At 40.2% G+C, this 27,851-nt stretch overlaps 13 protein-coding genes across 13 annotated transcripts, besides 3 other annotated features; 3 read left to right on the top strand and 10 right to left on the bottom strand.

The window, feature by feature from the left end:
- The first annotated feature begins 53 nt into the window (after positions 1-53).
- BEWA_053790 (conserved hypothetical protein) lies at positions 54-3,593 on the top strand. The gene is made up of 8 exons (XM_004832719.1): positions 54-246; positions 2,371-2,625; positions 2,660-2,738; positions 2,777-2,895; positions 2,954-3,109; positions 3,142-3,215; positions 3,250-3,454; positions 3,514-3,593. The coding sequence occupies exons 1-8, from the start codon at positions 133-135 to the stop codon at positions 3,580-3,582; spliced, it is 1,071 nt and encodes a 356-aa protein (XP_004832776.1). The 5' UTR covers positions 54-132; the 3' UTR covers positions 3,583-3,593.
- Positions 3,586-3,615: a microsatellite.
- Positions 3,616-3,659: 44 nt separating this feature from the next.
- BEWA_053780 (hypothetical protein) lies at positions 3,660-5,453 on the bottom strand (the record flags this gene model as incomplete). Its single annotated transcript, XM_004832718.1, has 1 exon — positions 3,660-5,453. One exon carries the CDS (start codon positions 5,451-5,453, stop codon positions 3,660-3,662), a length of 1,794 nt encoding a protein of 597 aa, XP_004832775.1.
- An 85-nt stretch (positions 5,454-5,538) lies between these two features.
- BEWA_053770 (hypothetical protein) lies at positions 5,539-7,140 on the bottom strand (the record flags this gene model as incomplete). Its single annotated transcript, XM_004832717.1, has 1 exon — positions 5,539-7,140. The coding sequence occupies one exon, from the start codon at positions 7,138-7,140 to the stop codon at positions 5,539-5,541; it is 1,602 nt and encodes a 533-aa protein (XP_004832774.1).
- A 547-nt stretch (positions 7,141-7,687) lies between these two features.
- On the bottom strand, positions 7,688-8,098 carry BEWA_053760 (hypothetical protein; the record flags this gene model as incomplete). Its single annotated transcript, XM_004832716.1, has 1 exon — positions 7,688-8,098. One exon carries the CDS (start codon positions 8,096-8,098, stop codon positions 7,688-7,690), a length of 411 nt encoding a protein of 136 aa, XP_004832773.1.
- Positions 8,099-8,160: 62 nt separating this feature from the next.
- On the bottom strand, positions 8,161-11,237 carry BEWA_053750 (conserved hypothetical protein; the record flags this gene model as incomplete). Its single annotated transcript, XM_004832715.1, has 7 exons — positions 8,161-8,393; positions 8,645-8,845; positions 8,982-9,206; positions 9,287-9,448; positions 9,475-10,675; positions 10,710-11,096; positions 11,178-11,237. The coding sequence occupies 7 exons, from the start codon at positions 11,235-11,237 to the stop codon at positions 8,161-8,163; spliced, it is 2,469 nt and encodes an 822-aa protein (XP_004832772.1).
- A 478-nt stretch (positions 11,238-11,715) lies between these two features.
- On the top strand, positions 11,716-14,265 carry BEWA_053740 (conserved hypothetical protein; the record flags this gene model as incomplete). The annotated part of the gene is made up of 8 exons (XM_004832714.1): positions 11,716-11,800; positions 12,120-12,446; positions 12,483-12,787; positions 12,822-13,193; positions 13,229-13,330; positions 13,365-13,728; positions 13,763-14,123; positions 14,166-14,265. 8 exons carry the CDS (start codon positions 11,716-11,718, stop codon positions 14,263-14,265), a joined length of 2,016 nt encoding a protein of 671 aa, XP_004832771.1.
- Positions 14,266-14,646: 381 nt separating this feature from the next.
- BEWA_053730 (hypothetical protein) lies at positions 14,647-15,954 on the bottom strand (the record flags this gene model as incomplete). The annotated part of the gene is made up of 1 exon (XM_004832713.1): positions 14,647-15,954. The coding sequence occupies one exon, from the start codon at positions 15,952-15,954 to the stop codon at positions 14,647-14,649; it is 1,308 nt and encodes a 435-aa protein (XP_004832770.1).
- A 624-nt stretch (positions 15,955-16,578) lies between these two features.
- On the bottom strand, positions 16,579-20,988 carry BEWA_053720 (ABC transporter, ATP-binding protein domain containing protein; the record flags this gene model as incomplete). The annotated part of the gene is made up of 1 exon (XM_004832712.1): positions 16,579-20,988. The coding sequence occupies one exon, from the start codon at positions 20,986-20,988 to the stop codon at positions 16,579-16,581; it is 4,410 nt and encodes a 1,469-aa protein (XP_004832769.1).
- Positions 20,989-22,203: 1,215 nt separating this feature from the next.
- On the bottom strand, positions 22,204-22,599 carry BEWA_053710 (hypothetical protein; the record flags this gene model as incomplete). Its single annotated transcript, XM_004832711.1, has 1 exon — positions 22,204-22,599. One exon carries the CDS (start codon positions 22,597-22,599, stop codon positions 22,204-22,206), a length of 396 nt encoding a protein of 131 aa, XP_004832768.1.
- Positions 22,600-23,115: 516 nt separating this feature from the next.
- BEWA_053700 (hypothetical protein) lies at positions 23,116-23,523 on the bottom strand (the record flags this gene model as incomplete). Its single annotated transcript, XM_004832710.1, has 1 exon — positions 23,116-23,523. One exon carries the CDS (start codon positions 23,521-23,523, stop codon positions 23,116-23,118), a length of 408 nt encoding a protein of 135 aa, XP_004832767.1.
- Positions 23,524-23,656: 133 nt separating this feature from the next.
- Positions 23,657-23,677: a sequence feature (AT_rich).
- A 130-nt stretch (positions 23,678-23,807) lies between these two features.
- Positions 23,808-23,844: a sequence feature (AT_rich).
- Positions 23,845-23,893: 49 nt separating this feature from the next.
- Positions 23,894-24,285, top strand: BEWA_053690 (conserved hypothetical protein; the record flags this gene model as incomplete). The annotated part of the gene is made up of 2 exons (XM_004832709.1): positions 23,894-24,101; positions 24,170-24,285. 2 exons carry the CDS (start codon positions 23,894-23,896, stop codon positions 24,283-24,285), a joined length of 324 nt encoding a protein of 107 aa, XP_004832766.1.
- Positions 24,286-24,291: 6 nt separating this feature from the next.
- Positions 24,292-26,321, bottom strand: BEWA_053680 (signal peptide containing protein; the record flags this gene model as incomplete). Its single annotated transcript, XM_004832708.1, has 12 exons — positions 24,292-24,385; positions 24,421-24,545; positions 24,578-24,691; positions 24,725-24,847; positions 24,882-25,138; positions 25,172-25,284; positions 25,318-25,466; positions 25,503-25,634; positions 25,670-25,735; positions 25,770-25,863; positions 25,900-25,943; positions 25,977-26,321. 12 exons carry the CDS (start codon positions 26,319-26,321, stop codon positions 24,292-24,294), a joined length of 1,656 nt encoding a protein of 551 aa, XP_004832765.1.
- A 247-nt stretch (positions 26,322-26,568) lies between these two features.
- Positions 26,569-27,622, bottom strand: BEWA_053670 (hypothetical protein; the record flags this gene model as incomplete). The annotated part of the gene is made up of 3 exons (XM_004832707.1): positions 26,569-26,587; positions 26,623-27,412; positions 27,511-27,622. The coding sequence occupies 3 exons, from the start codon at positions 27,620-27,622 to the stop codon at positions 26,569-26,571; spliced, it is 921 nt and encodes a 306-aa protein (XP_004832764.1).
- Positions 27,623-27,851: the final 229 nt, after the last annotated feature.

Genomic DNA, 27,851 nt, shown 5'->3' with positions numbered 1-27,851 from the left:
TGAAAATGTCTAGTGGCAGTTTGGCACTATAAGCCTCAGCGTTTGTTTTCCACACTCGCCATCCTTTCGTTGCGGATGCTTCGGATTCTGCACATGTCCACTTTATAATATGTTTATGACAGACAGCGCAAAATGTCAAGTGCGGCTCCAAATCTGCTCCCCTTGGAACCTCTAGGCATTAAGGAGCATAAACTGAGCGGAACTTCCTTCATACTCCGAGATATACACAAAGAGTTTATATACAAGGTAAGTCGGCTCTACAAGGGCAGATGGATGCATATTCACCTCGATTGTGGCACTTTGGGGGATTAATGTTCATGGAATGACACACATTTGCGATTATTGCGGCAGAATCGTAAAATTCCCAGCGAAATTGAGGATAAATTCTCTACAAGCTTGAGAAGAGACATGTGAGAGCTTGTAAAGACGAACAATGGGAACCTAAAGAAGAGAAGGATTCTCACTGTACAAGTACGACTGTAAGGAGTACTGGACGACCGTATGCTTTAGCCGTAGGGAGTCTCTATAAGGAGAATGAGGAACTGATGGTGACTCTAAGAAGCCTATATAATAGAGTATGTCTACTCCACCAGAGACTCTTACATGGACTCTTTGTACTCCAGTGGATCCTCCATACGGCTAGACGGTGAGCTAGTTGTGAGGGAGGATGAGGAGTAGCTAGGATACTCTCATGGATCTCAGAGTTTTGAAAGAGCATACTCTCTGAACATGGAGGATGGATGATGAGCATATGGAAACTAAAAATAACTTGACACTTAGATCATAACCCAGAATGACTGCTACGTCTGGTGTTGTCATAAACATAAGTCAGAAGCCTCCTGATGGATCTCCCAACCAAGTTAGATTGGAGAAGTTAGAGGATCCTCTAGGTTCTGGTTTCTGGAAGTTTAAGCATACTTCAGCTACAGGAGCACCTTTTCAGGTTCAGGAGGTTAAGTTTGGAGGTACTCAGGATGTTACTACTGATATAGGAATCACCTCCGGGGAAAATATTAAGCATCTATCAGTATGGTACTGGAAAGGTACTGACAACATGAATCAACCTCTTCTAGCAGAGGTACTTAAGGGAGGAAAGTATACTTATAAATCTGCCAAACCAGGTAGTGGTAACTTAAGTTGGCAACCACATCCTGGAAAACAAGGTCCTCAAACTATTCAACTCACCGGTAAGACACTTGAGACTCAGCTTGACGGTCTTAACTGTCTACTCAACGATGCAGTTACCATAAATCTAACTTTTGAGAATTCTCAGGTTCGTAATAATAAAAGCTACTGCTGCGGTTACCATAGTCCTACAGGTAACAGCGGGAGGATCTCTGTTACTATTAAGAAAGTTTCTTGTAAAGGACAGCATCAAAGTGCTGATTACTTCAAGCATAAGGTTAATATTTCTGGTGATGAATGGAGAATAGCAGCTACAAAGTATGATCCTACTGATGGTACAACTAGGAATAGAATAACTTTAAGTGGACATGCATTTCCTCTTCCCAACGTAAAAGCTGTTTATGCATTCTACAAAAACCATAATCCAAAACTAATATACGTTGATGGAGGTACAGCCACAGGCTGGTACAAGAAGCCTACCAGTAGTGATAAAGATGAACAGTGGGTACCAGCTCCTGGTAATCTCGAAGGTATAACACCTGAGAATCTGGATGGAGGTACTTTAAACTGTAACCAATGGAATAAACTTAAAAATGCACTAAAAGAGGCTGGATGTGATAGTTTGTCAGACTGTCCTAAACCTACTCCATCACCACCCCCTCCTCAGCAACCTGGACATCAAGGTGGAGCTGGTCCTGGTAGTACAGAAGTTAAAGGGGATCCTGCTACTCCTGGTAAAACTGAAACTGCTGGCGTCGCTGGACTTAAAGGATCTATAGGACCTAGAGGTCCTGCTGGTGATGGAAGAAAAGACCTTGATGCCGATAGCGATGGTGAGGGTACTCAAGTTTCTGCTCTTCAAACTGATTCTCAAACCCCTTCTTCTGGAACTTCTTGGGTTGAACCTACTGTCTTTGGAACTCTCGCTACTGTTGTATCCGGATTAGTTGGGTTCGCGGGATTTAAGTTCTATAAAAGTCATAAAGGAGATCCATGGGTTAGACAGATTTGAGACTCTATGGACTCTCCAGTATGGAGACTAGGGAATCTGTACTGAGTAGTTGTCTAATGGAGTACTACAATGGATGAATCGTTGGAGGCACTCAGAGAACCTTTTGGACAGTTGATAAAATAGATATGGGATAGATGCATAGCAATCTTCGAGGTTCATGCCACATAAAGAGCACCTTTGTTCATGCATAATCTTAACCAGATTCTCCATCACAAAGATACACTCACATTTAGGTTGTTCCAACATATTCCGCAACTGAAGCTATTTTCTACTCAGTTGCATATCGCATGAACACTCCCTTGGATGGTCTCCGTGGAAACGATATAAAGAGGGAGGATTTTAAAGACTTGAATTTTCTTGTAGATAATGAGATTATCCCGTTTTTTAACGGGGTTGTACCGCTGTCACACAACATAGAATTATCCGACCAACACACTTGGTATGAAATACAGTCCGGCAAAGTAACACAAATATGTAAAGCCATAAAGGTGAGTTTTTCTTTCTATCCTTAAAAACCTTTAGCTTGAAAACCTTTTGCTTGGATTTGAGAAACCTGCAGTTATAGATATTAAACTTGGAGGGCACAATATAAACTATGATTGTAAGTTTACCTCTTTCTGTTTATCGTATATTCCCTAGTCAATTACGGAAACTTGAGTGAGGAGGACCGTTTGATGTTCATTGAGCACTGGCGTAACCTGAAACACACGTACAGGAAAGCAATAATAAACCGCGAACCCATGTCTAAGCAAACTTTTGTAAGTTTCTGCTACACTATACTCTAAATCTCAAAATCCATTATATATGCCCTTACAGGATATATCCGCTTCAGATTTGGGTCTTCCAGAGCAGTTTGATAGTTTGGATCGCTATTCTCTCCACACTTTGCTAAAGACATGGAGACAAAAACAAGTTGCATCGGAAACCACAGAGCTTGAGCTCGGGTTTAGAATATCTTCCATCTACATACATGTAAGTGCAACGGCCAATTATACGTTTTCCAGGATCCACTGTATAAAATTACGTCCTCTGAGGCCAAAAAGTTGAATAGCTCTGAGGCAACGCATATACTCCAGAGGTTTGCTCTAGGAATCACCAACACTCATATTCAGGATCTTTAGCGATAGATTAAATTTACAAAAATGTTTGCTTCACACCTTGAAGCTTCTCCGAGATTGGATCAGCATCCAGAACTCGATTTCAGTAGTTGCATCCTCAATTTTGATAACTTTCGACCAACTGAATGATAACTTATGCAAGGCAAAATGGGTAGACTTTGCACATGTTGACGCAGAAAAGTCGATTGTTTTCGAAAATGTACGTTTCCTTTCCATTCATTATCGTCTCTATGATTCATTTATTCATCAAATATATAGCATCAGCCATCAAATATGATGAGGGGAATCGACAATTTGGTCAGGATAATAGAAAAGGCCAAGGGTTAACCCTTAATCTAATTAATTAATTAATTAATTAATCTGCCCTAGGTGTAGGTGTTGGTTTATATGTGCGTTATTATTTCCTACCCTTCTTGACTCCTACGGATTTTCCGTAGGTTTTGGGGGCCTTCAGACCTTCTAGAAGCAGCGGTTCTCCGACGTTTTATTATATTCCTAATCCTTATTACTTTGTCGCGAGAGAATTCGAGCTCGTTTTCCACTTCCTCCTCTTCAAGAGGTTCTTCCTCTTTGTCGAGGTTTCCGAGGAATCTCCCAAAGATGTCTTCCAGCTTTTCTTCTGGAGCTCTTTCTTCAACTCCTCTTCTTCGATCGTGAGTTACCGAATCGAAGGTGGTACGTAGTACTCTAGTCTGCATGTAGGCTCTGATTTTTGTGGGCAAAGCTATTTTCTCTAGGTGCTTTGCGTGGTATTTTGTGACCAATCCATCCCAAGAATATACTATTGGAACAGTGCATGCTGGCATATTATGGATGCAGCATAATTCTTTTGCAAGGACATCGTATTTCCTTTGTTTGTGGGATTCCGTATCTGAGACCTTAGTTGGACACGTGATTCCGACTTCGACTATAAATATCCTTTTATTTCTCCTGTCGTAGAGTTGGATATCAGGTCTATTGTTCGTTATCCTGGCGTCCGTCTTAACAGCAGTATCGATCCTAAGTTCGTTTGTACCGTCAGTAACTGTCTCCTGCATCACATATCCTTTTATTTTCTTTCTTTTTATTAGGTTGAACATGCGGCACAGGTGGAGAGATACACATTTCAGTACTTCGTTATGTCGCCTGGTGTAATCAAAGGCTAGTTTACGTTCACAGCATGTGGCAAGGTGGTCGACGGTAGCTGTTGCTCCTTTGCAATGTTTGCATTTATCATAGTTTCCCATGAAGATATTTCTGTCTTGGAGAGCGCAGTAGGCTGCTTCGTCTCGAGCTGAAATGTTTCCATGTGTTAGCCAGAGTGCAGATTCCTTTCTGTCAATTAGATTATCTCCATTCAGTTGTTTAAAGAATATAGGGTGGCATCTCTTTTGTGAAAGTGAGTGGAATAGACTTCTCCTTTGCATCTCATTGATATTGTCATCTCCAATTCGTATTCCCCCATTGTTAACTTTTTCGTATTTGCGTCTGACAAATCCTTCTATGCGTGACATATGGGTGAGGTCTTCATTTTCAATTTTCATTATCAATGCACGGCGTGTGGATGTCTCACTACCTTTTCTCAAGGTGTCCCAAAAAGTTAGCAACATCTTTTCAGATCTAAAGGTTGCTGATGCTAGTCCCCGTCCGCATTGATCTCTTTTAAGGTAGAGTCTTTCAGGGGATGCATTCAGGTAATGTATCCTATGTTTGACCAGGATTTTGCGGATGTCCAAGTCTAGTGCCTCAAAATCATCCGGTAAAAGTCTTAGCAATCCAGTGTAGTAATTCAGGAGGGACAATGCAAACATATTTATCGCCTTGAACATGTTTCTCCCGTTCAGCTTGGTTTTTGCTAATTTTTCAACCCTTGCCAAAATTTCGGCTCGGATTTTTTCCCATGACTCCAAAGATGGGATGCTCGATCTGTCCTCCATTATACCCAAGTATTTATACATTGCAGTTCCTTCCAATAGTACCGCAGTGTCTTCGCAGAGAGGCGAGTTTGTAGCTGACTTTTCTCTGTTTATTTCCAATCCTGAGGCTTCGCAGAACATTTTGACTTCGTCCGTCATTTTCTTTAGGATTTCGTCAGTTTCAGCGAATAGTTTAATGTCATCCATGAATAGTAGGTGGTTCATGGCATGTTCCTGTTTTTCTCCAATCTTTCCTTTTACCGTTGGGTAAACTGAGTGTAGGATTTTACTCAGGGGATCCATGCATAGTACAAATAGAAGTGGTGATAACGAGTCTCCTTGGAGGATTCCTCTTGTACCATACTACTATAAATTCTAGGAGCATCCCTTACTCCCTATCCAAAACAAAATCATTTTCGAGGGTACTCATCCATCCGAGAGCGGTATTCTCAAAATGCCTAAAGGAAAACTTTTTGTCTCCGTCTGTAGATAGGATGAGTAGGCAGGAACTTTCTGCGGAAGAAATCTCAGAGTAAAGACATCTCTCATCTCCAGTAGCCTTCCAGATTTTAGATGTGCCATGGACGACCTCAGTGGCGTAGGAACCGGCTCTTGGGAAATAGGCACGAAGTAAGAATGCCTGCAACTCTCCTCCAAATACTTGGAAGTTTTCGTCCTCGGTTGTAGCAGAAACATCAAGAATAAACTCTCTCTTCTTCTCTACGGGAGCCCTGTACTTGTTCATTGCACCGAGTCCCTGGCACTCTGTCCATTCGTCGCCGTTCTTCTTATATAGCGTATACTTTGCCGAACCACCTGGAACCATGACCATATCAGGCTTTCTCTCTTCATTTGTGTGAATGGCAATCCATGCAAAGTTTCCCCCAAGAGTGGCTTCAGCAACTGTATCCTCTCCATCCACGAGCTTTGTAATGTGTAAGTTCTCCACCCATGGCATTAGCACTGTGACTGGAATATCGTCAAAGTGGAATTTGAATGAGTGACATGGGAACAAGGCCGAGGCTGAAATGTCAATGGTGTGTGGACCCGAGTGACTGGAAGGAATTGGCTTTTCCTCCATCAAGCTATGGAACTTGCTATTAAAGACTTGCTCAGACAATTTCTTGAACTTTTCTCCCACCTTTTCAAATGGCACAGTAACGGTTATGCCATTGTCGTAAACACCAACAACCAAGAGGAAGGTGCCGTCCCTTTCAAAAGACTCCAAAGCTGTGCACCTCTTATCATCCGGACCGACATGCCATAGGTGTTGACTGCCATAAACTACTGAGGATATGCCAAGGTGCTCACCGAGGGAATACTTTGTCTGCTTTACTCCCTTGCTGTCCACAGTCACACTGGAAATTGTAGGATGAGCGAGATCTACGACATCGTCCCTCGGTTCATATTTTCCATTCTGACCATCCTGTTCACCATTATGGGCAGTTTCTACATCATTTTCAGACTGGAATGCCTGAGACTCCCTTAGATGTCTACCATTTTTTGGCCCATCCTCAGCCTGAGCATTCTCTGCATGCTGGTTAACTTTGTTACTCATCTCATCATACTTTGCCTGAAACTCATCTTCATGGACATCCTTCCATGCTCCACCAACCTTTTCAAAGTAAAAGAAGGTGAATGAAGTTCCATTTCTAACGTGAAGGGTCAACAGGGCGTCTTGTTCCTTTGAGCCAACAAGTGCGAGTGTGCAGGATTCCTCGGATCCTTCGGCTGCCTTCCAGATCTCCTGACCGTCCTCTACCACTGAGGATACTACATGGTCATCCTTCACATTGTATCCCTTTTGGGAGACTCCCGTAGGGTCATCGGTACAAGATACCTCCACAAAGTTCTCGTCCGGCTTTGCGAGATCGAGAACGTGAGAATTCGGTTGGGTTGACCCATTATAAGAGTCCAAAAGTCTGAGGTTCTTCCCGCAGAAGGCCCCCTTGAAGATCAAGAGTGTGTAAAACGCCGCCAAGATTCTCATTCTTTGATGATGTCACGGTAACAAGAATTAAATGTGTACGGTTAAAGGGGATTTAGGGAAGCGTGTAGTCTGTACGGATAAAGAAACAACAAATTCTGCGATAATGTAAAGTGTGTAGAATCTCTCGTTACACACTTGAATGCATGGGGCAAAAAGGAAGAAGAGATTCTACGAAAATGCATTCCGTTCACGCCTCAAATGAATGCGCATTTGGTCCAAATTTTGGCATTGAAATTCTAAAAATGACCCTAAACTTGAGCCATCAGCCGCGGGGTTCTAGGGCGATTTGACCCTACCACGCTGTGAGGGTATACACACTTTCTTCCTCCTTCTGTGGACCTATCTATCTCCATTACGCTCTGCCTTTGTGTATGTTTATTGCTTCTTCCATGAATCTCCACTGAGACAGTGGCTTCTCAGGGTTCACCAATGCCCTCTCAGCTCTCCACAGCTACATGCACATTTACAACAATACCAAAGTGCGTGCACAGAAGTAAAACAAATTAAAACTGCAGAGTCGTGAAAAGACTGCATTCGTGATGGGAGCCTAGTGAAAAATGTATGCTCCCTTTAAGCTGTGTTTATCTTTAGAGGGTTCCTTCTTGATAAATGGAAGGTCAAAGAAGGGATCACCCTCAGGAGGAGCGTCATCGTAGACTATGAACAAATGCTCCTTTTTAGTTTGAATAGCTCCCCTTACATCTCTGGTAAAGGCAGTTCCTACGTTGCTAAATGATACCTTTGCTGTACTCCAAGTCCAGTACCAGAACGCTCTTTTATTGGTGTAATGCTTAGTAGGCCAGTTGCCCAGGTCCTTGGAAGATTGAGAGTATATTTTAAAATAAACATCGCCACCTTGTTTGGTGGATCCATTAGTTCCTATTCCGTATGTGGGTTCAACGCAAGGACTATAAATAACTATGAATAATCCAAGAGTCCAGGCACTATCCTTTATCATTCTCGATATTCTACTCATTGGATAATGCATTGCATGCGAAATAGGACCGCACAAGACATCCCTCAATCATCATGGAAGGTTCTGTAAAAACTCTCAAGAGCACTTTCCAAATCTCCAACCGCCCTCTGTCTAAGAGACTCCTGGACATAACCAGAGAGGTACTTGGCGTCCTTGCCGCGGTAACGAGAGTCGAGGAGGAGTACAGCAGCAAAGTCCATTCTGTGTCTCATCGCTCTACCTATGCACTGGTTCACATTCTTGTAACATAACAAAGTACGATCGAGATGGGGTGGACCTAAATGTCTTTAGTATACCAACAGTGGTTCATTGATAGAGTAAGAGTCTGGCATGTATGGAATCAAAGTCGTCAGTAGAAACCATATTCATCCATGGACTGGGAGTGTATGGTGAACTGGTCATCAAAGGGTGAGGGATGGAACTAGACATGCACTACTGGTGATGAAGTCATAAAAGATGAAAACGGATGGAAGAGAGTGCCACAGTATAGTCATACAACGAGAGAGATCAAGTGTGGTAGAAACGTACCAGAATGATTCCCTGTGTCTTGTCTCTTCAGTGCCAACTTAATAGAATCCGGAGGATATGGGAGTCCAACAAGAAGAACCAGACGTGCGAGTCCGTCTGAGAAATTTACTCCTTCACTTTGTCTGCCTCCGAATACTCCAAATAAAATTGCACCTCTTTCTAGGGCAGTCTTACTGTACTCGTCAAACACTGATCCATGACCTACAAATTGTTTAGTCTATAATACTAAGACCATGAACTTCCATAAGACACTAAATGTATAGTCTCACAAGGTGTAGATATTAGACAGATACACGTGTCAGTAGTATGTGAGATGCATACATATGGAGTAACATACCTTGCTCTTCAAAGAATAGTCTTTTTCTGCTCATTATAGATATTCTGAATCTTGAATTTTCCAAAAATGAGCGAAATTGCTTCAGGAATTTATAGCTAGAAAAGAAACAGACGATTCCATTCGGAACTATGGATGAAATCAAATCCAAGAGTTTGCACAGGTAAGTTAGCTCCATATCTCTGGTTCTAGAGGTGTAGTCGAATTTGAGTTCGTTTCCATCATTATCTGCGTAATGATTATGTATTTCATATGAATATTGTATTTATACGTAATATCCCATTAGAAGCCTGGGAAACAGAACAAACCCCTGTCTATAATTGACGCAAAGAAACGATTTAATGGAAACACTGGAGGGCTAGTATGTATTAAAGCACTCATGTTTGGTGGAACTAAACGTAAAAACTCCTCTATAGGTGATAGTGTACCGCTCATTACCAGAACAGAGTGCGCTTCGGAGACTAGAGATGCTGCATGAAAAATCGTGAAAAATTACCTGTCTTGTGGAAGTTTTCATCTGTAAATGTATGAGAGTATGAGGATAAAAATTTACCGGCAAATAATGAGAATATTTCAATTTCAATGCTACAACCTGTTCTTGTAATTATGACACGGTCGTTCGAGTTTGATGAAAGCAGAGCTTGTATAAATGCTCTCAAAGTGTATATTGCCAATGTGGATACTGTTTTCATGTTATCCTTCTTGTTAGAAATATCTAAATTCTTTTCAACAGCATGCTTTAGCCGTTCGACATATCCCCTGAATCTCCTTGTGAAATCACTGGATGCCAAGAAATCCAAAATAGTATGAAACTTTATATCTTGAAGACCGAATTCTATAATAAATGAGGAAATAGTCATGCAAGTTGTATTCAAGTTTTCTAAATTGGAATCTGAACGTACATTTCCTCTTCCGTTAAAATTGCCACCCAATCCCTGTCTAGGATTTGAGAAATTTTCAGAGGTTTTTTCATGTTTTGACAGAGAACTATTCACTATTAAACTGTCAGGTTCCTTTGATGAAGCAAATTCATCATTATTGTTATGTGTATTATCTACAGTCTTTTGTTTATTTGCGTGACCTTCCAGGGTATTCAACATCTCTATCATCAATCTCAGAACCTCAGTCTCGTCCTTTTGGATTGTAGATGCAAACTTTTTAAGATATCCCTTGCATTCCATATTAAGATCCTGGAGCTCCTTAAGGGATATTCTAACAGACTGCGCCTCTTCAATAGCATCAGAAAGATTGTGTCCCTCGTCAAAAACTATAATGTTCCCTTTTAAATCTATTCCAAGACTTTCTCGCACAGAATCGTTCAATATAGAAACATACGGAACAAGTATTATATCCATATGGGCTACATTTTTTACCCCTGCATAGTAGGGGCATGCATACATATCCTTCCCAATTTGTACCACTTCTTCAATATCAAGTGGATACGCAAGTATTGATTCACGAAGTTCTTTGACATCCTTCCTGTACGCACACGAGGTACGTCTACACTCTTCATTTAATTCCTCAGCAGTGCTACATCTGCGTACCTTTTCATTTATGCAGACCTGGAAACGCCCAGCTATAATCCCAAGCTTATACTTTGAATTTAGACGACGAAACTCCGAGACATATTGATTTAGTTGAGAAAATGTTCTGCTGCAGATGATAACTTGAAGACGAGGATGGGCGATATTTATATCCTGCATGTAGATGAATATAATATGTATAACAAACCTGTTCGTCTTCAAATTCTAGTTCATGCCTTTGTCTTTTAAAAGCTCCCTTAAATTTTATACTACCACTCGAAAAGTCAAATTTGTTTTCGATCCTGGACCGGAGTTCTTCCAATTCTCTTGCATCTTCATTGATAATATCCTCAGCATCCTTTTCTTTTTGTGCCATGGCACTCTCCCTGACCCAATCTGGTATACTAGGATCTGCGTTTTGCGATTCATTTGGGTCCAGCTTTCTCATTAGACCCCTTACTCTATTCTTGTTTAACCATGCGATCATTGCAGCCAAGATTGCGATTGTTTTTCCAGACCCAGTTGGAGACTCAAAGAGCCCGAAACGAGACTTATCAAAGCATTCGTAGGCGTCTTTCATAAAGAGTAGTTGGTGCTAAGTATAAGTGTGTCGCTGCATATATGACGTTAAAACAGATGATGGGAACTATAGACTACTGTAGAAATATGAGCTCACTTTGTAAGGTTCAAACGGGAGGTTAAAGTCCAAGTTGCTTCCTTCATTACCGTGTGTCATGTTCAGGAATCAAGTTGGAGACGACGGAATCTCGGTGTGTATCCAAGATTCCACAACTTTTCCGTTTCTTCTACAATCTGCCTCTTTTAAGATATAAAAATTTTAATCTTTGTCCGTCTAGTGTGTGCAGTCCATCATCCTTCTCCACAGACGTATGATCTTTACTATCTCACTTCACATTTATGGCGTTAAATATAAAAGTAGAATGTGTTCCAAAAATTTCATGTCTATACGTCCAAAGGTGTAGGTTATAATCCACGTTGTAGTGGGCCTCGCCAAGGGGCAGGCTCCGGGCGGACAAATATTCACTATAAACGACAAGTGGCAAAGAACGCACATTGGTCATTAAATTTGTAGTATATTTCCACGCAAATATGTAGAATTTTCCTCTTGTGCATTCATTTTGTTTGATTCGCTCAAAATACACGATAATTCCCTCATACTCTGAAACATACCGACAAGAACGTGTATTTTGAAAATGCAGAATCAAAATACATTCGGGGCGCCTGGACAACCGGTCCGTGCCAGCTACAATATGCTTTTCTCGCACTTTAAGAATTTGGGTACGTTTCTTCACACTTTTCATTCCCTCTTCTTCATCATGTGCCTCTATTATTGCTCTAAATCTACATGTTGTGTTATTCTACACTGCAACGTCTCATTCCTTCTCTTGTTTTCTTGATGTCTGTGTTCTACTCTCTTTGGCCTATGCTGAAACTCGTGCTCCATTGCTTTATTAGTTGCGTCCCTCTGTTTGCTTGCTTGCCTAGTACAGTTGGCTTTGCGTTAAGGGGTGTACATATAGTAAGATGCATTGCGCATGATGAAAATGGAGCTACAGATATTCCATCATTAAATTCGCACATTTATAAACGTATACAGGATACAGTGACGAGATAGCAAAGGCAGAAGCTGATAGGATCATGAGGCAGACGACTGCGCAACAAGTACCAATGAAGGCTCCAATTATACAACAACCAAACCCATATGGATATATGCCACAAATGATGCCGGTTCCACAGTTTCCAGTCGTGCAGGCTCCTGTCGTTCAAAATCCACCGCTCATGGGCGCAATGTATAATAAAGACAATTTACTTAGCGGTGTTAAACTCTCGTCTAAAGCGCCATTCATGGGATGGTCTGTTCCAGTGAGTTCTGAACAAAAGATGCAAAACGTCATACCCATAAAACTCAAGACCGGACAACCAGGTATATGATGCATCTTTCATCACCAATCTTTTGTAGATACGGAGAAAAAAGTTAGGGCAAAAGGCTTTCATGATCCAATTTCTCCTTCGGTTATGCCCCAACCACAACTATCACCTCCAAAAATGACTCCAATTCAACCAGTATTCCCACCCATGCCACAACAAATGTATCCTGGCGCGATACCTACACAAGTATCGCATGCACCTCCAGTAGCACAGAGCATGCAAAGTAACGCCAAGATGACACAGGATATACCTAAAATTACAATAGATGTACCGAAAAAGACATCTACAGAAAAGTTTGATCAGTGGGTTAAAAAGCTTCATGATCATTTCAATGTGGTTTGTTTGAAATTTTTATGCTAAATACTTTCAGGGCACAAGCACCAAAAAGTTCAAAAAGACCGTAAGAAAATATGTTGATAAAATATCCGAAGATGTCAAATCTGGCAAAATTGATGTAAATGACCTAAAAATTCCAGCACTCGAGGATATTTTACGAGGCGCTGAGCCTGCTCCGAAACCTTTAAGTCCCCAGCTTGTACCTAAAAATGCTCCAAAGCCCAAACCAGCTCTTATTGAAAAACCAAAACCTCCCGCTGATAAACCCAAGCCACCTGTAGAAAAACCAAAATATTTACCAATTGGTGCACAATTCCATGGCTTTCCCTCTCCCTACGTATCAAGTGATGAACTGCAAAGGAGGGAACAAAGATCTCAAAGATTTAAAAGAAGCATTCCTGGAGGGGTACGTTGTTATTGTTACAAATTCATATGAAACAGATTTATAATTTCAATCCCGAACGCGGAAAGGCGATTATTGGAACAAGTGAGGAGTTAGAAAAACCATATCTAAGACTAACTGCGGAACCTAATCCAAGAATGGTATGTTGTAATCGTGTGTATAAATTTTTCAAAGGTACGCCCCGAGCATGTACTGAAGGAATCATTCAAATATGTATTTGACCGTTTCATGATGAGTAAAAACTATCGTTATATTGAGGAACAATTTCGTTCTATTCGTCAGGATATTCAAGTTCAACACATAAGAAGTCCATTCGTAGTGAGGCTATATTCCACAAATGCAAGAATTGCATTGCTTCACGGGGACCTTGACCAGTTTAATCAGTGTCAAACACAGCTCATTCATTTACATAAACAAGGAGACCTTTGCACGGTAAGTTTTAGTTTTTTTGATGTATCATTACAGGTTGAATTTGAGTTTTATCGCCTATTATACCTAGCTTTGCAAAACATGAAAATGGACACTTTAAGGAATCTAAGTTTGTTTTTTATCTTGTCCTCAGAAACTTGCAGGAAACATTTACCACGATACACAGTTCAAGTCTACAGTATACTACGAGTATGCAAATGAAATACGGTTATCAATTTCTGAGGATAACTTTGTCAAGTATTTTGCACTCGCAGATACCAAAAATCTGGACTTTGACCACTATCTAAATCGCATTTATAACGAAGCTTTCAATGACTTTGTCTACAAGGAAGACGTGAGTAAAGGTCCACCATTCTACTCCAAATTTTTGTTTAAAATGTTCGAACCAAGGTTCAGAATGCTATCGCTTGTCACCCTTTGCAAGACCTCTTTAAGTATCGCAGTTGAGACATTAATCAATATACTAAATTTTGAAAACAAGGAATCTTGTATCACATTTTTAAAGTGAGTTTATGATGCAAAATTTGCCTTGACATGCATTTACAGGGAAAGTCGAGTGATTTTTAATGAAAATGGCTTATTGGACTGCAAAAAGACGTTGCCAGTAATTTTAGAATCTCCACTCTTAAGGAGCAAAAAGATTTAAAAATTTATCTACATGATAACTTTTTATGTTTAGCAATTTGACTTATTATTAACCTACGATGATAATCCTTTTTATTGGCTCTTCCTGATCATTCTTACATTCTATATAATGATGCAGTACATGAACAAAATTTAGAGTCCACGCTAAGTTGTAAAATTTCCAACTCTTTAAAACATTGTGGAGGAGGTGAAACGTTCTAATGTTTTCAAGCTCGTTCTCAACTACTCTCGTAACGTTCCTACTCTAACTCGTTACACTGTTCTTCGGCATCTCCATCAAGGAGAAGATTGCTGGAGTTCAGAATAGCTTTATTCTTTGGTTTAGTCTCAGGTTTACCAACTTTTGCATAATAGCTGTCCCCGGTTATCCTTAGTCACTTGTTCATTCACAAAGTACAACCTCTTGACCATGGTTTAAAGTGTATGAAACCTCGTCTGATTTATCCTCTTTGGGGCCTTTTGTAGATATAGTTTGCCTTACCGATCTTTGCCTGGTGTTATTAAAATTGGAATTGTGGTGATTATCTCCAAAATTATCAAATATCTCTCCTATGTAGGTTACATGCTCATCTCGTGTTTTCTTGACATCACCCTCACATACGGAAGGCAGTGAGGTGTAATCCTTTTCATCTTTGATTTTTAAAATTGTTTCTTGTCCTACTGATAAATCATTTTCGGTCAAAAGTGAGGGGAGTACCTTTTCATTGCAAATAGCAGTCTGTAGCCTATTAACGGTAGAGTGTTCCTCCTTATCTCTCAAAGCTTGTTCCTTTAGTATATTCAGCAATGTTTCATGTTCTTGTCTAGTAACTCTGCTCCATATTCCATCCTTCCTGTTGTGGCAAAACCAAATTAGTCTACCATTATTTACAACATTCACCAAAACAGACAAGAGATTCGTTCTGTCATAATACGCCACTACCGATCTAATATTTTCACCACTTGAACATGTAAAAACGGGGACACTTGCATCATAAATCTCAGTTAGACGGTAGCCATCCTTCACAGTGAATATCTTTAGGGGAACACCATCAATGAAGGAATCTCCAATCAAAAATATGTCGAAATTCACATCTGAAAGATCTAGTTCCACATAAGTAATTTCTGCATCGTATTTTTGTGCAAGAAAAGTGGGTGCTTCAAGATTATGCACTTGTACTTCCGAATAACCCGAGACTCTGGCAGATTCTCCAGCGGATTGATCCAGCGGTAAAACTGTGGAAAACGAGAATTCAGCAAGCTTATTATCGGTATTTAGTGTATTTTCATGTTTTTCATTCATCTCATTATCCTCTATAACTGCTGATTCATTCGCAGGTTCATCAACATTTCTCCAACATCCGTCCGTCTTCCTATAGTGCCTAGCATATTCTCGCCTAGCACATCTACATATTATTACAATCAACGTACTTTTTTCGCTTGAAAGTCTCACTAACTCGGTACCCTTTTCAGATTCACCAGCTCTCCATACTATTGTCCCTTCATCAGTAACTTCATGGAAGTATTTTTTCTTCTTTGGGTAGTAGACTGTACTTGTAAATCCTCTATCATATTCAGTCCCCTTTGCTATAACAACTTTATCATGGTCGATATTCACAAGGTCGAGTACAAAAGGGTATAAATACACAGGAGGGCGGAATGTGTTCAGTCCGCATTGCTTAGAGATCCAGTCAATTATCTGGCAACACATGCATAGTCTGCACAAATGTGTTACATAAAACAAAGATATTAGTTCCATGAACCGCTGTTTCTATTATTATACTAAAATCAAAGGAAAATGGATGGGGTCCATTGATGAAGACAAATGACGATTAACAAATTTAGGATCATTATTGCAAGTTACGTAATGATTGGGTTTATCATGGTATACTCCGTTGCAAACTTCATCCCTTGCAAAAGTTTTGTCAGATCATGTGGGTGATTTTGTGATTCCAGTAATCCGGTTGGAATCCTGGAAGTCTAGACATGATCTTTTGAAGAGTCTAGACGGTTTTGAATCGATAATATGTACCCCTTAAATTTACAATGATAGTGAGTGTGTAGGTGAAGAGGCATAATCATCTGAATGATCTCTATGGATAGTCTACTGGAGTATGAAGAGTCCATGAGAGAGTCTCTAGTTTATTCCACTCCTTCATTTTCAAGATTATAATCCTACTGACTCTTCTTGAATTTTTGAGTTTGCCAACACTACTAATTATTGCCACTACCTCTATATACCATAAATCACACAGTCAAAATTATTTTAAACAAATGCCAACATGGCACAACAGCGAATTTAAAATGCGATTATTTAAATAAAACATCTACTGCATTAAGCGTGTGTAGTGATACAGTCCTCTATAGTTTTGGAGAGTGACCCAGTATCTACGATATCCTCAGTCTTGCAGGTCCTAATGAGAGAACCTTTGTGAAAAACCCAGACTGAGGTGCAGAAACGCAAGATACTTGCATCGTGTGCTGCAATAAATGTTGTACAATGTTGAAAGTGTGTCTTTATGAGTTCATATATTGGAATATCAACCGTCTTGAATGTTCCGACCTCATCCTCTGGAGGCTCATCAACCAGGAGAACCTTGAAGAATTCTCTGTATAATACTAGTCTTGCCACTGATAGTGTACGTAACTGTGAGTTTGAAAGCACCATGCCATGGTCAACGTTGTCTACAGAAGAATCATGTGGCTTTAAAGTAGGTCCATAGTACACTCTCTTTAGATAATCTGGTAGATCCTTGTGATAGTGTTCGGGTATGATGATGGTATCAAGACCCCTGCCACCTGGAATGTTCTTGACAAACTTGAGTAAGCCGCAGTGCTCCAGAGCCATTTCAATATCAGCATCTTCAAATAACATTCTAGGGTCAATGAACCTACGAACTGTCCAACCTCTGAATACAAATGGTAGTTGAGGTAGTACTCCAATAATCTGCCTAGTCACATTCTTTGGAATATCATTTAAATCGCAGCCATCAAGCAGAACAGTTCCTTCCCTGTTTCTAGCCAAGTTTTGAAGTACTGACAACATAGTAGACTTTCCTGCTCCAGTTCTACCAACAATACCGACAATATCAGAAGTGTGAGCTGAACAGGTAATATTCTTTAAAATAGGGAATTGTATTCCATCCTTGCAGGAGGTAATGTAGACATTAACATCCTTTAGCTGTACTCTGACTTGACCTGGAGTAGTATACTTGGACACGTCAAGTATATTAACATGGTGCTTAAAGAAGAGCATCTTGAGACTAGTACATCTAGCAGCTCTTCTCTTGGCATGCTCATTATAACGTCTTCTACGAAGGGTATCCTTAATATTCTCGTCGGATAGGCTTTCATCTCCAGTTGATGCAGAACGGTCAACAATAACATCGGTCTGGTGAATGTTCCTCCTATCGCCAAACTTAACCGGAGTGTTTTTGGGAATAAAATTTTCGAACCTCCTAATACATCCCATATAGAGTTCCAGGTAACAGTAAAGTCTGAGGAAATTGGAAAATGTGCCAGTCAGAGTCAAGAAGACAGAATATGCCATGGCATAATAACCAACCTTGATCTCCACGCCAAAATAACGTGAGCGGATGATAGGGAAGATGAGAATGAACAAGGCCAATGGCGCGAGTAGACACTTGAAGGCGATAGAAGTACCAAACATTGCAGAATAGGTTAGGTAATCGCACCTCAGGTTATAGTCTGTATGTTCAAACATGCTATGTATCAACTCCCATTCCTTTTTAAAACTGCGATATATAGGTGATCCAACTATAGCCGTCTCAATTATGGCATTGATTTGACTAAAAGATTCCATGGAAGCAAGATACGAATGCTTGCATGACTTGACAAAATAGTAAAGGAAGTACCTCAGAATGATGAAGCAAAGTATAACAGCAATTGGAGTAGACCATGGCAAAAAGAAAAAGAGTGTCAACGTATGGACCACAGTCTCAATCGACAAAACTGATGAGTCGTGGACGAAATGGCTAATCTCAGTGTCAATGTAGAGCGTCTCATTGTAGAAGAATGTGATTACACAACCCAAAGACTTCTTTATTGCCAATGCTGTAGAGTTATTGGTAAAGATAGAGTCGACACAATACTCATGGATCCTCCTAGAGACGTTAAACGAAGCCTTTGTCATGGCGACGGTGCGGAAGAAAGTGCCAACCATGACTGAGACTGAGAGAATGATGATCCACCTCAAAGATCTGTAGCAGTACTCCTTAACATCCTCAAGTGAAACTGATGTATGATTATGCTCATTCGCATAATCAAGGACTGAATCTGAAACCTTTGAGGTGATGATAAATTTTGTATTATCCAATGTTGCAAAAATGATAGTTAAGACAAAGAATAATATAATGGGTAAACCAGCTGCACGGAAGTAAACCTTATAGGACCTTAAACTATCTTTTACAGATAACACATTATTACAATTATGCAAAGCCTGGGCTGTTGGTGATTCAGTATATTTTGATTCAACAATCTCTCTACGTTTACTACGGGAATAATCATCAGATAAACAATTCCTACGGATATAGTTTGACATAGTCTTAAGCTCAACTCTATAGTCAGAGATTTTTGCAACTTCTAGATCCCCAATTTTATTATCCGTAAATGACCTTAGCATGTTTTCATGCACAAGAGTTTTATTCCTCAATGTGTATATTGGAGCATCTGGGAATGACTCCGATGACTCGGATGATACACAAGCTTCCAAAATACGCCTTGAGATGGTTAGAACTGTGGCAACATCATCTTTTACCAATAGTCCATAATTAATATTAAAGAGATTCCTAAAGATGGTCCTCGCCACGAATGGATCCAAGCTAGTGAAACAGTCATCAAGGACTACAAGGAAGGAATGTTCAGATTCACTCTCTCTATTGGCCTTGTTGAATATGAGGTAAGCGTAGATGGCACGAGCAAGTCCAACTCTGACTCTCTGACCTCCACTGAGGGAGTAGCCATGTTCAGAGATCTTACGCATATCACCTCCTTCCCAAGTCGATATGTCATGTTCAAGTTCAACTGTCTTGATGACTGTCTTGTAGAGCTTCTCATCAAATCTGTGACCAAAGGTAATGTTAGACTTAATGGTACCCTTTTGTAGCCACACTTTTTGAGAAGCATAGAATATTGGCATGTTGGTAGAGAGAGGCAGTGCAGCCATTGATCCTTCAACAAGAGTCATGTCACCAAGAATTGCCTTGATAAAGTTACTCTTACCAGAACCCTGAGCACCAGTAATGATGGCAAGGTCACCAGTATTGAGGACAAAGTCAAGGTTCCTAAGACAAGTAGTACCAGTATTGTCAAGAAGATCCTTCCTACTGTTGACCCATGCAAAAGAGGCATTCTTGAACATTACCACCAGACCCTTTGGTAACGTCTTGTTCTTATCAGGTAGTGCCTCTGGCAAGGGAGTATCCCCAGTAAACTTGTTATCCGAAAGGTAAAAGTTTGGTGAGCAGGTTCTCAAGAAACGGTTTACCCTCAAAAACGAATTTAAAGAACATGTTAACAATCTCAATTTCACAGGCACCAAATACAAGGGACCAATGATCTTCATAATAACAAAGATGGATGCCAAGAGTCCAGAAGGATTCACACCCCTAAGGTCAGTAACTTCTCTAACTTGTCCGACAAAGTCAGTGACCAAGATGATAATGTTCACACACATGATAGACGTCATGAAAACCTTGTTGACGAGCGACAAAAAGAAACGGATGAGTACCAACACTAGCTCGTCATTTCTAGTCTCAGTTATCATATTATGACCGATGTCATCCAGTGACATTGTCTCAACCAGCTTCAATGAAGAGACAATGACCTCATTGGCCCTTGCAATTTTGTGATCCCTGATACCCAAGTAGTACCTCATGAGGAAACCATTTGTAATCTCCACAACAACCATGCATACAACAAAGGAAAAAGAGATTGAGAGAATGGTCACTGCTCCCATGTTGAATTGGCTACTCATTAAAATCATACCGTAAATTAGTGCTGTCAAGAAATCAATGAGGCCCGTCATACACTCCACAAACGGTGGCATGAAGTACGGATCGTTTAGCACTAGAGGATAAATCTTTGGTGTGACCTCATTATTTTTATAACGCCTCGCTGGGCACAGCAATGGATTATCCGCGCATACATCCTCTCCAGAGCAATTATGAATGACACTCTTGCAAGAGTCAGGATTGTTAGAGAGATGCCCAAATTGACTTCTTCTGTAGCATAATCCATGTTGAAACACTCCAATACGGAGACAGGCATCCATTATTATTTCAATTCTTTGCACGTAGTAGTTGATGTGGTCCATGCAAATTTCCTTGAACAACTCCATGAGAATGATGGACAGGGCTAGTCCTAAAAATGCCATGAACCTAAAGTCTCTGTCGGACAATAGGCCAAGCAACTTGTGAAGAAAGATGGCAATACTCATGCCAACTGCATTCATAACAACAATTCCCAGCAGAGCAGTGAGTAGTCTCCTCCAAAAGGTGAGGAAGATGGCTCTGCAGAGAATATACTTTATAGGTTTCCGAATTTTCTTCTTTTCATCCTCACTGAGGGATTCATGAGCCTCAAGACTTGCGATACCATCGCTAACGTGCTTTGAGAAAATTGGTTGCCATATAAGAATCTGGTCGGCCAGTGGGAGAGGGTGGATCATATAAGGATCTAGATACCTCTTTGACGTTTCCTTAACCCACCTGTATACCCATGCCATAAACACGAAATTAAAGATTCCCTTGTCATCAAAGTACCTAAATTTCTTTCCGTCTGGAGCAAGAGTCTTCTTCCTGACCAGCTCCACCTCACTCTCTCAAAAGTGGTATCTATTCCCCAGAGGGACCTGTTCTTCCTCCATCGTGATTAGCTAAATTCCACAAAGATACATTGCAATTTAGGAGCGCTATCATGTAAATGTGTCCCTAAGGGATTTGTAATAGGGAAGCTTCTTCCTCCTCCTTCAAGAGGTTAAAGAGCGAATTCTTGTGTAAACATCTCTAACACTTAAAACAAAATCATGATACGGAGATATTGGAGGATATTACCGAGGCTTGGGTGATGGACAAGTATCCCTACATGGGCATCTCCGGATTATTTCGCCACAGTGTCTGCATACAGAAGCACATTCAAGTATCTTAGTCACTCATAAGCTTATCCTATTATATTCTTCAACTGAGATATTCGTCTAGCTCGTCTGTATGAGAACCAGTGACTCCAGTCCCAGTATCTTGCTAAGTATCCTCTCATAGTCCATCCAAATGTACTGACAGCTTCCTAATTATATCTATACTACATTTATGGTCATGATAAAACTGCACTAGTGGCTTTTACTAGCCGTACTGGCTAACGCCTAAAATGTGTAAGGTCTTCCCTGTCTAATTCTCCATTTCACACATCCTATCAACATCCTCATCCATTATTTATACTGACTGAAGATTATGAGTGGAAAAGTGACAGGCCTGAGGAGGAAATTCCTCTGGTTGAGAAAATAATGGAACTAAGTGGTGATAATTATCCCGACTTGCGGTGTCGTTATCTAAAGATCAAACTTTTCAATACATTTAGTCTACTGAAGAGCACAGGCCATCATTTCACCGATAAATTGCTTATAAGGATTATTGAAGACGACATGTGCTCGGTCTTGTAGACCATAACATGTCCAGGACCAGAGGAATGGAGAATGACATTGATTCTAGGGAAATGGGCCAACTGTAATTACTGTGTGGATGTATGGTATGTCATAATAACGTGTAAATGAAGGCTGTGTCAAAATATAAGAGTTTATAAATCTGCATTTAGTAAAGACCTCGTTGTCTAATCTACGCCGAGTGATTGCCATTTATAAATGCGATTTGCGATTACTTATGTTCAATCTGTAAGTCAAAACAGTAGTTTACATGGCTGTTTCCGGTGATTGTTCTGTGAATAACCTCTAGACATCATCTTGTGAACGCGATTTTAAGTCGTCTATGATTCTCCTAAAATCGTCCCTTTGTACCGATTCCCACTTATTTCCATTGAGTTGGTAGTAGTAACTCGCAAATACGTCATTGGTATCTCTGGCAAAAATGCGTAGTACAGTCGGATTCTTAGCTGGGTGAAGACTTACATCGAATGCCCTCTGACCGTTCTCACCCTTCCATACAGACTTTCCTCCGTGAGTAACCTCAGTGGCATGAAACGCAGACCTTGGAAAGTAGAATCTGGTGGGTACAGTGTAAAATGGAGCCTCAAAGGCTGTGCACTGGTCTGTGTCTTGTCTAGTAGAAATATCAAGAGTAAAGTTTGTGGTTGATTCTGGAGTTATTTTGAGCTTCTTTAGTTCCATGCTGTAACTATTTGTAGACTTCCATTCGTCTCCCTCCTTGTCTTTACAGCATTTACAGGTGCATCCATCTCCGCAAGTACAGTTGGTTCTGCATTCACATATTCCGTTTTGGGCTTCTTTGCATGTACATTTGCAGGGTGTTTCTTCGCTGGATCCTGTTTTGCATTGGCACTCGGTTTGGAATCCGCATGGACAGCTGCAGTTGTCGTTGCATACAAATCCATCTTATCTCTAAGGACCAAACCCTCTTGTAAACCAACACCGATACTAATAGTTTAATAATTCTCTAAGCTTTCTGATTCATTAATTGTTCCTGAGTTATTGATGTCTTATGAACACACCAAGTCCCACCTCTGGAAGGATTTGCATAGTAGGCAGTCTCAGTTATGGTACCCTAACTTGAGAATCCACAAACTTCATCCATACACTCCATCCTTATTTCAAATATTCCCCTAATATACACCATAGTGCCTTGCATTAACTACATTTTTGCGCTGTAATACAGCTCATACTTCTCTATTGTAGACTGTTGGCAATTTCTGGTTTTGTGGACAAAAATGCCTCTATATTCTCAAGGATAAACCATGCTATTATACCGCTCGTGTCAACTCCTGCTACTCTAGGCAGAAACAATTGAAATACTTTGAGGTAAGCGTCTGTAGTTTGATAAATGGTATCAAACGGGGGTAGGTAAGGATTCACTTGAGGTAACCATTCCAGTAGGTACCGGATGTATATGAGCAATTTAAGGATTTTGATCCCGTAAATTGTTCCAAGAGTTATTGTACCAAGATTTTCCTTCCATATGTCCACGAAATTGTTTTTTAAATCTGCCTTTACAACTGGATGATGCGATGAGTATAATCTGTGAGTGTGCGATTTTATTCTAGTTGTGAATTTCTGCTTAAAATCAGAAGAATCCATAAAAAATTTCCGTTCAGGTTTACTTGTGCGATTATTTCCAGCTGGATTTAGTAAATTTGCGCTTATTGTCCCATTATAATGTGCGAGTGAACCATTTTGGGGCAGTATGAATGAACTCACCCTGTAAATCAGCAAATAAATTAAAATATTAAAACTAATCCATATCTTTGGATTCATAATTTACGGAAAATGTGCCTAAACTGCCCTCTTCTTGTCCCCATTCAGAGTAGAAATTCCCTCCCTGATTTCACTCCCCCTTTACCGACTTTATCCACAACGTCCGGTTAAATTTAAATTTTAATGTATTATTTATAATTTAAACTGACCTTCCATCGAATGTGTCTGCTCTAACGGCCTTTAATCTGTGCAAATGGGTTCGGTAACCAAGACTACAACTACCGAGACTTCTGGTCAATTGGAGATAACCAAGGAAGGAAATATCGCAACATTCACAGAAAATCTAGTCTACGAAACCGTTAAACTGGACGAATGCGAATACGATCCGGATTCAGAGACGTTTTACTATCTCTGCCCATGCGGGGACATTTTCGAGCTCACTCTCGACTCTCTCATCCAAGGTTTGTTTACATCCGTGTATATTGAGCTGATCTTCGTGGACTGTGGCCATGTATTCATTCACATTTAGGAGATGTGGTCGCTGAATGCCCTAGCTGTTCGCTGAGAATCCGTGTAGAACTCGAACCGGGTGATCTGGACCCTTATACACGAGAAAGAGGGAATGCAAGTGTTGATAATTCTTAGGTTGTCTTATAGAGTTAATAAGCTCTTTGTATCAAAGTCTGGTTTTCTCTTGCGAAGGTCTGGAATGATGTTCCTGGGTCTACGTGCTCTCGGATACCACCTGAAATTTAGGTTTAATTGAACTTTAAGGCTTACATTATAGGTGTACCAGTCAATCCGAAGGATTTTCTGAAAAAGAATTCTAGGTACTCCTTGTAGTCATCAGTGAGTAGCCTCTCATCATTGCAAAACAAAACAATACCAGGAGGTCTCGAATGAGCCTAAAAGTCTGTACTAATACAAAAATGCCTACCTGACATGCATAATAAATGTTTAATCTTTTTCCGTGGGTTGCTGGAGGTTTTTGTGTAAATAGAGCTTCTTTCAATACTTCATTTATCAGAGTTGTGGACAAGTTGGTGCAGTACTGCACGGTTTATATGGATAAAAGGCTCCATACCTGTTTGTATATTTCATGAACAAGCTGCATGATGTTGTCAACCCTTTGGCCGGACTTGGCAGAAGTGAGTAGGATTTCAGCATAGCTGAGCGAGTGCATTTTTTCACGTACATATTTTACAGCCTAGACATTTTTATTCATAATGTACTCGACAAACGTTTTTGTAGACGTAGGGATCTTTATCGATTAAATCCCATTTGTTGCATACTATAATACATGGTTTGTTCTCATTTCTGATTTCCTCCGCGATCTTCAACTCGTTCTTAGAGATACCCCAACTTGAATCAATTACCATTATACAAACATCACTCGCTCTTATAGACTTTAGACTGCTCTTTTGTGAGAGGTAGCTGCGTCGGTCTTTTGTCAACAACTTCATTCCTGCTGTATCTACCAAAGTTATCTTCTGTCCATCTGCAAATTCAAGATTATTAATGAAAATATTACCGTGTATTATTGAAACTTGTGTAGAATCCCGAGTTGTGCCCTCGTCAGGAGATACTATACATCGATCCTTTCCGAAAATTCTATTAACAAGGGAAGATTTACCGCAGTTTGGCCTAGAATTATTGCAATATATAATTGTAACAAACCTTCCAACAAAAGAGACGAAGATATCATTGTCCTCTTCTAATTGTCCATCTTGAAAGTTTTCAACGCAGGCATCTAATAAATCAGCAAGTCCATTTCCATGTAGAGCACTTATTGGGTATGGCTTTCCCAGGCCGAGTTTCCAAAATTGCTGAATATTTCCATGGAAACTTTACGAACTACGTACCTCGGCCAAGACGTTTCCAATTCTATAGGATTCACATTTATTGACACATAGAACAATTTTGACATCAGGACGATTTTGTAAAACTTTGAACAAATAATCACGAATTTCAGTATCTCCTACATTCATTCCCTCCTATAAGCTGTTTATATGATGTATGAATTGCATACCTGAGCATCAACAACTATTACTATAACTGAAGCTTCTACGATCGCCTCATCGATTTGCCGTTTTATCTGAGTAATAATAAACAGGATGGATAAACCTTACAGGCTCTGAATACTGCTCATCTTTATCAAATCCACCAGTGTCTACAACTCTAAAATATTTGCCATTCCAGTCAGCCACCGAGTATTGGCGATCCCTAAACAAGCATTTATGGACTCATCAAGAACCATACCTCGTAGTTCCAGCTACTTCACTGACTATACTTCCACGGTGAAACTGTAAATGTTGAAATCTAAGAGAATATCTCACCAGTTTGGTTATGCGATTGAATATCGATGATTTTCCTACGTTAGGACGGCCTACCAAGGCCAAAACAGGAAGTTCTTGGATGTTTAACTTTGTTTCACTGTCATATTCTGGATCTTCTGCGAAGGTACAGGTAGAATCTTCAGGATTTGCCTTGTTTACAAAAAAACTTGGCGATAGGCCGTTATTTCCCCGATTTATTCCATGATATGTGGATTTTAATTTGTTCTCTTTTATAATTTTCCCATTCTGTGGCCTAAATCTGCTGTTTGGATGAAGGAATCCACTAGAAAGTCCAACTGCGATAAATACTGCCGTGATACACACGCCAAGGGTATATATAGACATCCATAGATGTAAAATACTTAAAAGTTATTAAATATCTACAATTGTGGCGTCAAATTTGCGACTTAAGTGGCCCAATGGAAATTTGCCTTCCATGGTGTGTGTACCAGTGGAAGTCTTTTACTCCATTATTTGGGAGATATATTTGCCATAATTACATCCATAAGTATGAGCAGCAAGTGTGTCTAAAAGTAAGAAGAGGCGGATCCGTAGCCGCTTAAAGTTGAGGTTGGCAATCCGAATGCGTATATCACTTGCGGAAAAATGACCTATATATAAATTACTCCACATAATAAGCACCTACATGATGTTTGATTGGTTCATTTTCGTCGAACGTGGTTTTGCAGTCTTCTTCTCTGGTTCCTTAACTGTGGCAGGGCTACGCTCAGCTGGAGCCTTTTCTGGCTTCGCTGGAGTTTTCACCACTTGCACGTAGTCATCAGATTCCTCCACCACAAAATATCCATTTTCAACATAGGTACTCTCCTTTGAAACCTTTTCCACAAATGTAACACTTTGCGGTTCAACTGGCTTTTTAACCTCAACAGGTTCCTCCGGGACATCGCTGTCAAACAGTTCTGCTTCCGGTTCTGTTTTTTGAATTTTAATCTTTGAAGATTCCAAGTTTGCGCCCTTTGTCTTTTTTACTTCCTCAAAGCTTGCTTTTATTGATGTGGTCTTTGATTTTGTCTTTTCAGATTTTTTAGCCTTTGTTTTTTCAGGTTCCTTTTCTTTTGGTTTGATCTTTTGCGGAGATTTATCAATATCCATAGATATAGTAGATTCTTCCTTTGTGAGTTCCTTCTTTGCAATAGGCTCCTCTTTTTTTACTTCTGGTTTAACTTGTTTTTTGGCGGCTGGTTCTGGTTTTGCGCTTGTTATGTTTGCGAATGTACGCATTCTTATGTTGGATATTCTCAGGTTTGCAAAATTTGGAATAAAGAGAGAATTGTTTTCCGAGGCCTTTGAAAGATTTTCGGAGGCAAATTTTATGTTTTTCTCCCATAAGCTTCGTGCGCATGTCTTTATATCCATGTCCTTTGGCTTGATTGCATAAACGTCCGATTTCACATTTGAGTGTTTTGAAAGTAAATCTGTAGGATGTATGTATCTATAGTCTCTCATTCCCAAATTTTGGTGCAATGGGAAGATTAAGGATGATGGGAGCATGGAATCCAGTAACTAGACAAACCTTGAAGAGTGTCGTGAGTAACGTGCGATATTTTGGTTCCTTCTCCTTCAATTCCATAGTTTACTGTGTAAAGCGTGACATATTCGCTGTTATTCTTTACGAATGACTCCATGACCCTAAAGATTGGATGAACTCCGTGGCAGAAATGTGTGTAGAACAAACTCTTTGGCGCGACTGGCATCAACCTCGAGGTCGTGGGAAATTGTATGAACGTTAACCTGTAAAATGGGTGATTGTGTTTCATTAATGCCACTTACAGCTCCGTTCTCTGAGAGGAGACGCGACAGGGACTCAAACTCCTGCATGGCGTCACAATATTGCAGATTCCTGGAACATGAAGT

This window comes from Theileria equi (assembly GCF_000342415.1).
Source record: "Theileria equi strain WA chromosome 4 map unlocalized gcontig_1105316255039, whole genome shotgun sequence".
In the NCBI taxonomy this organism is placed as follows: Eukaryota; Apicomplexa; class Aconoidasida; order Piroplasmida; family Theileriidae; genus Theileria; species Theileria equi.
This window is presented reverse-complemented; position numbering and strand designations above follow the sequence as displayed.

Bases quoted from the DNA above. Each gene is read 5' to 3' on its own strand.
- BEWA_053790 (XM_004832719.1), top strand. From the start codon at position 133: ATGTCAAGTGCGGCTCCAAATCTGCTCCCCTTGGAACCTCTAGGCATT. The intron at 247-2,370 runs GTAAGTCGGCTC...ACTCACATTTAG, and splicing joins ACAAAGAGTTTATATACAAG to GTTGTTCCAACATATTCCGC. The intron at 3,110-3,141 runs GTAAGTGCAACG...TACGTTTTCCAG, and splicing joins TATCTTCCATCTACATACAT to GATCCACTGTATAAAATTAC.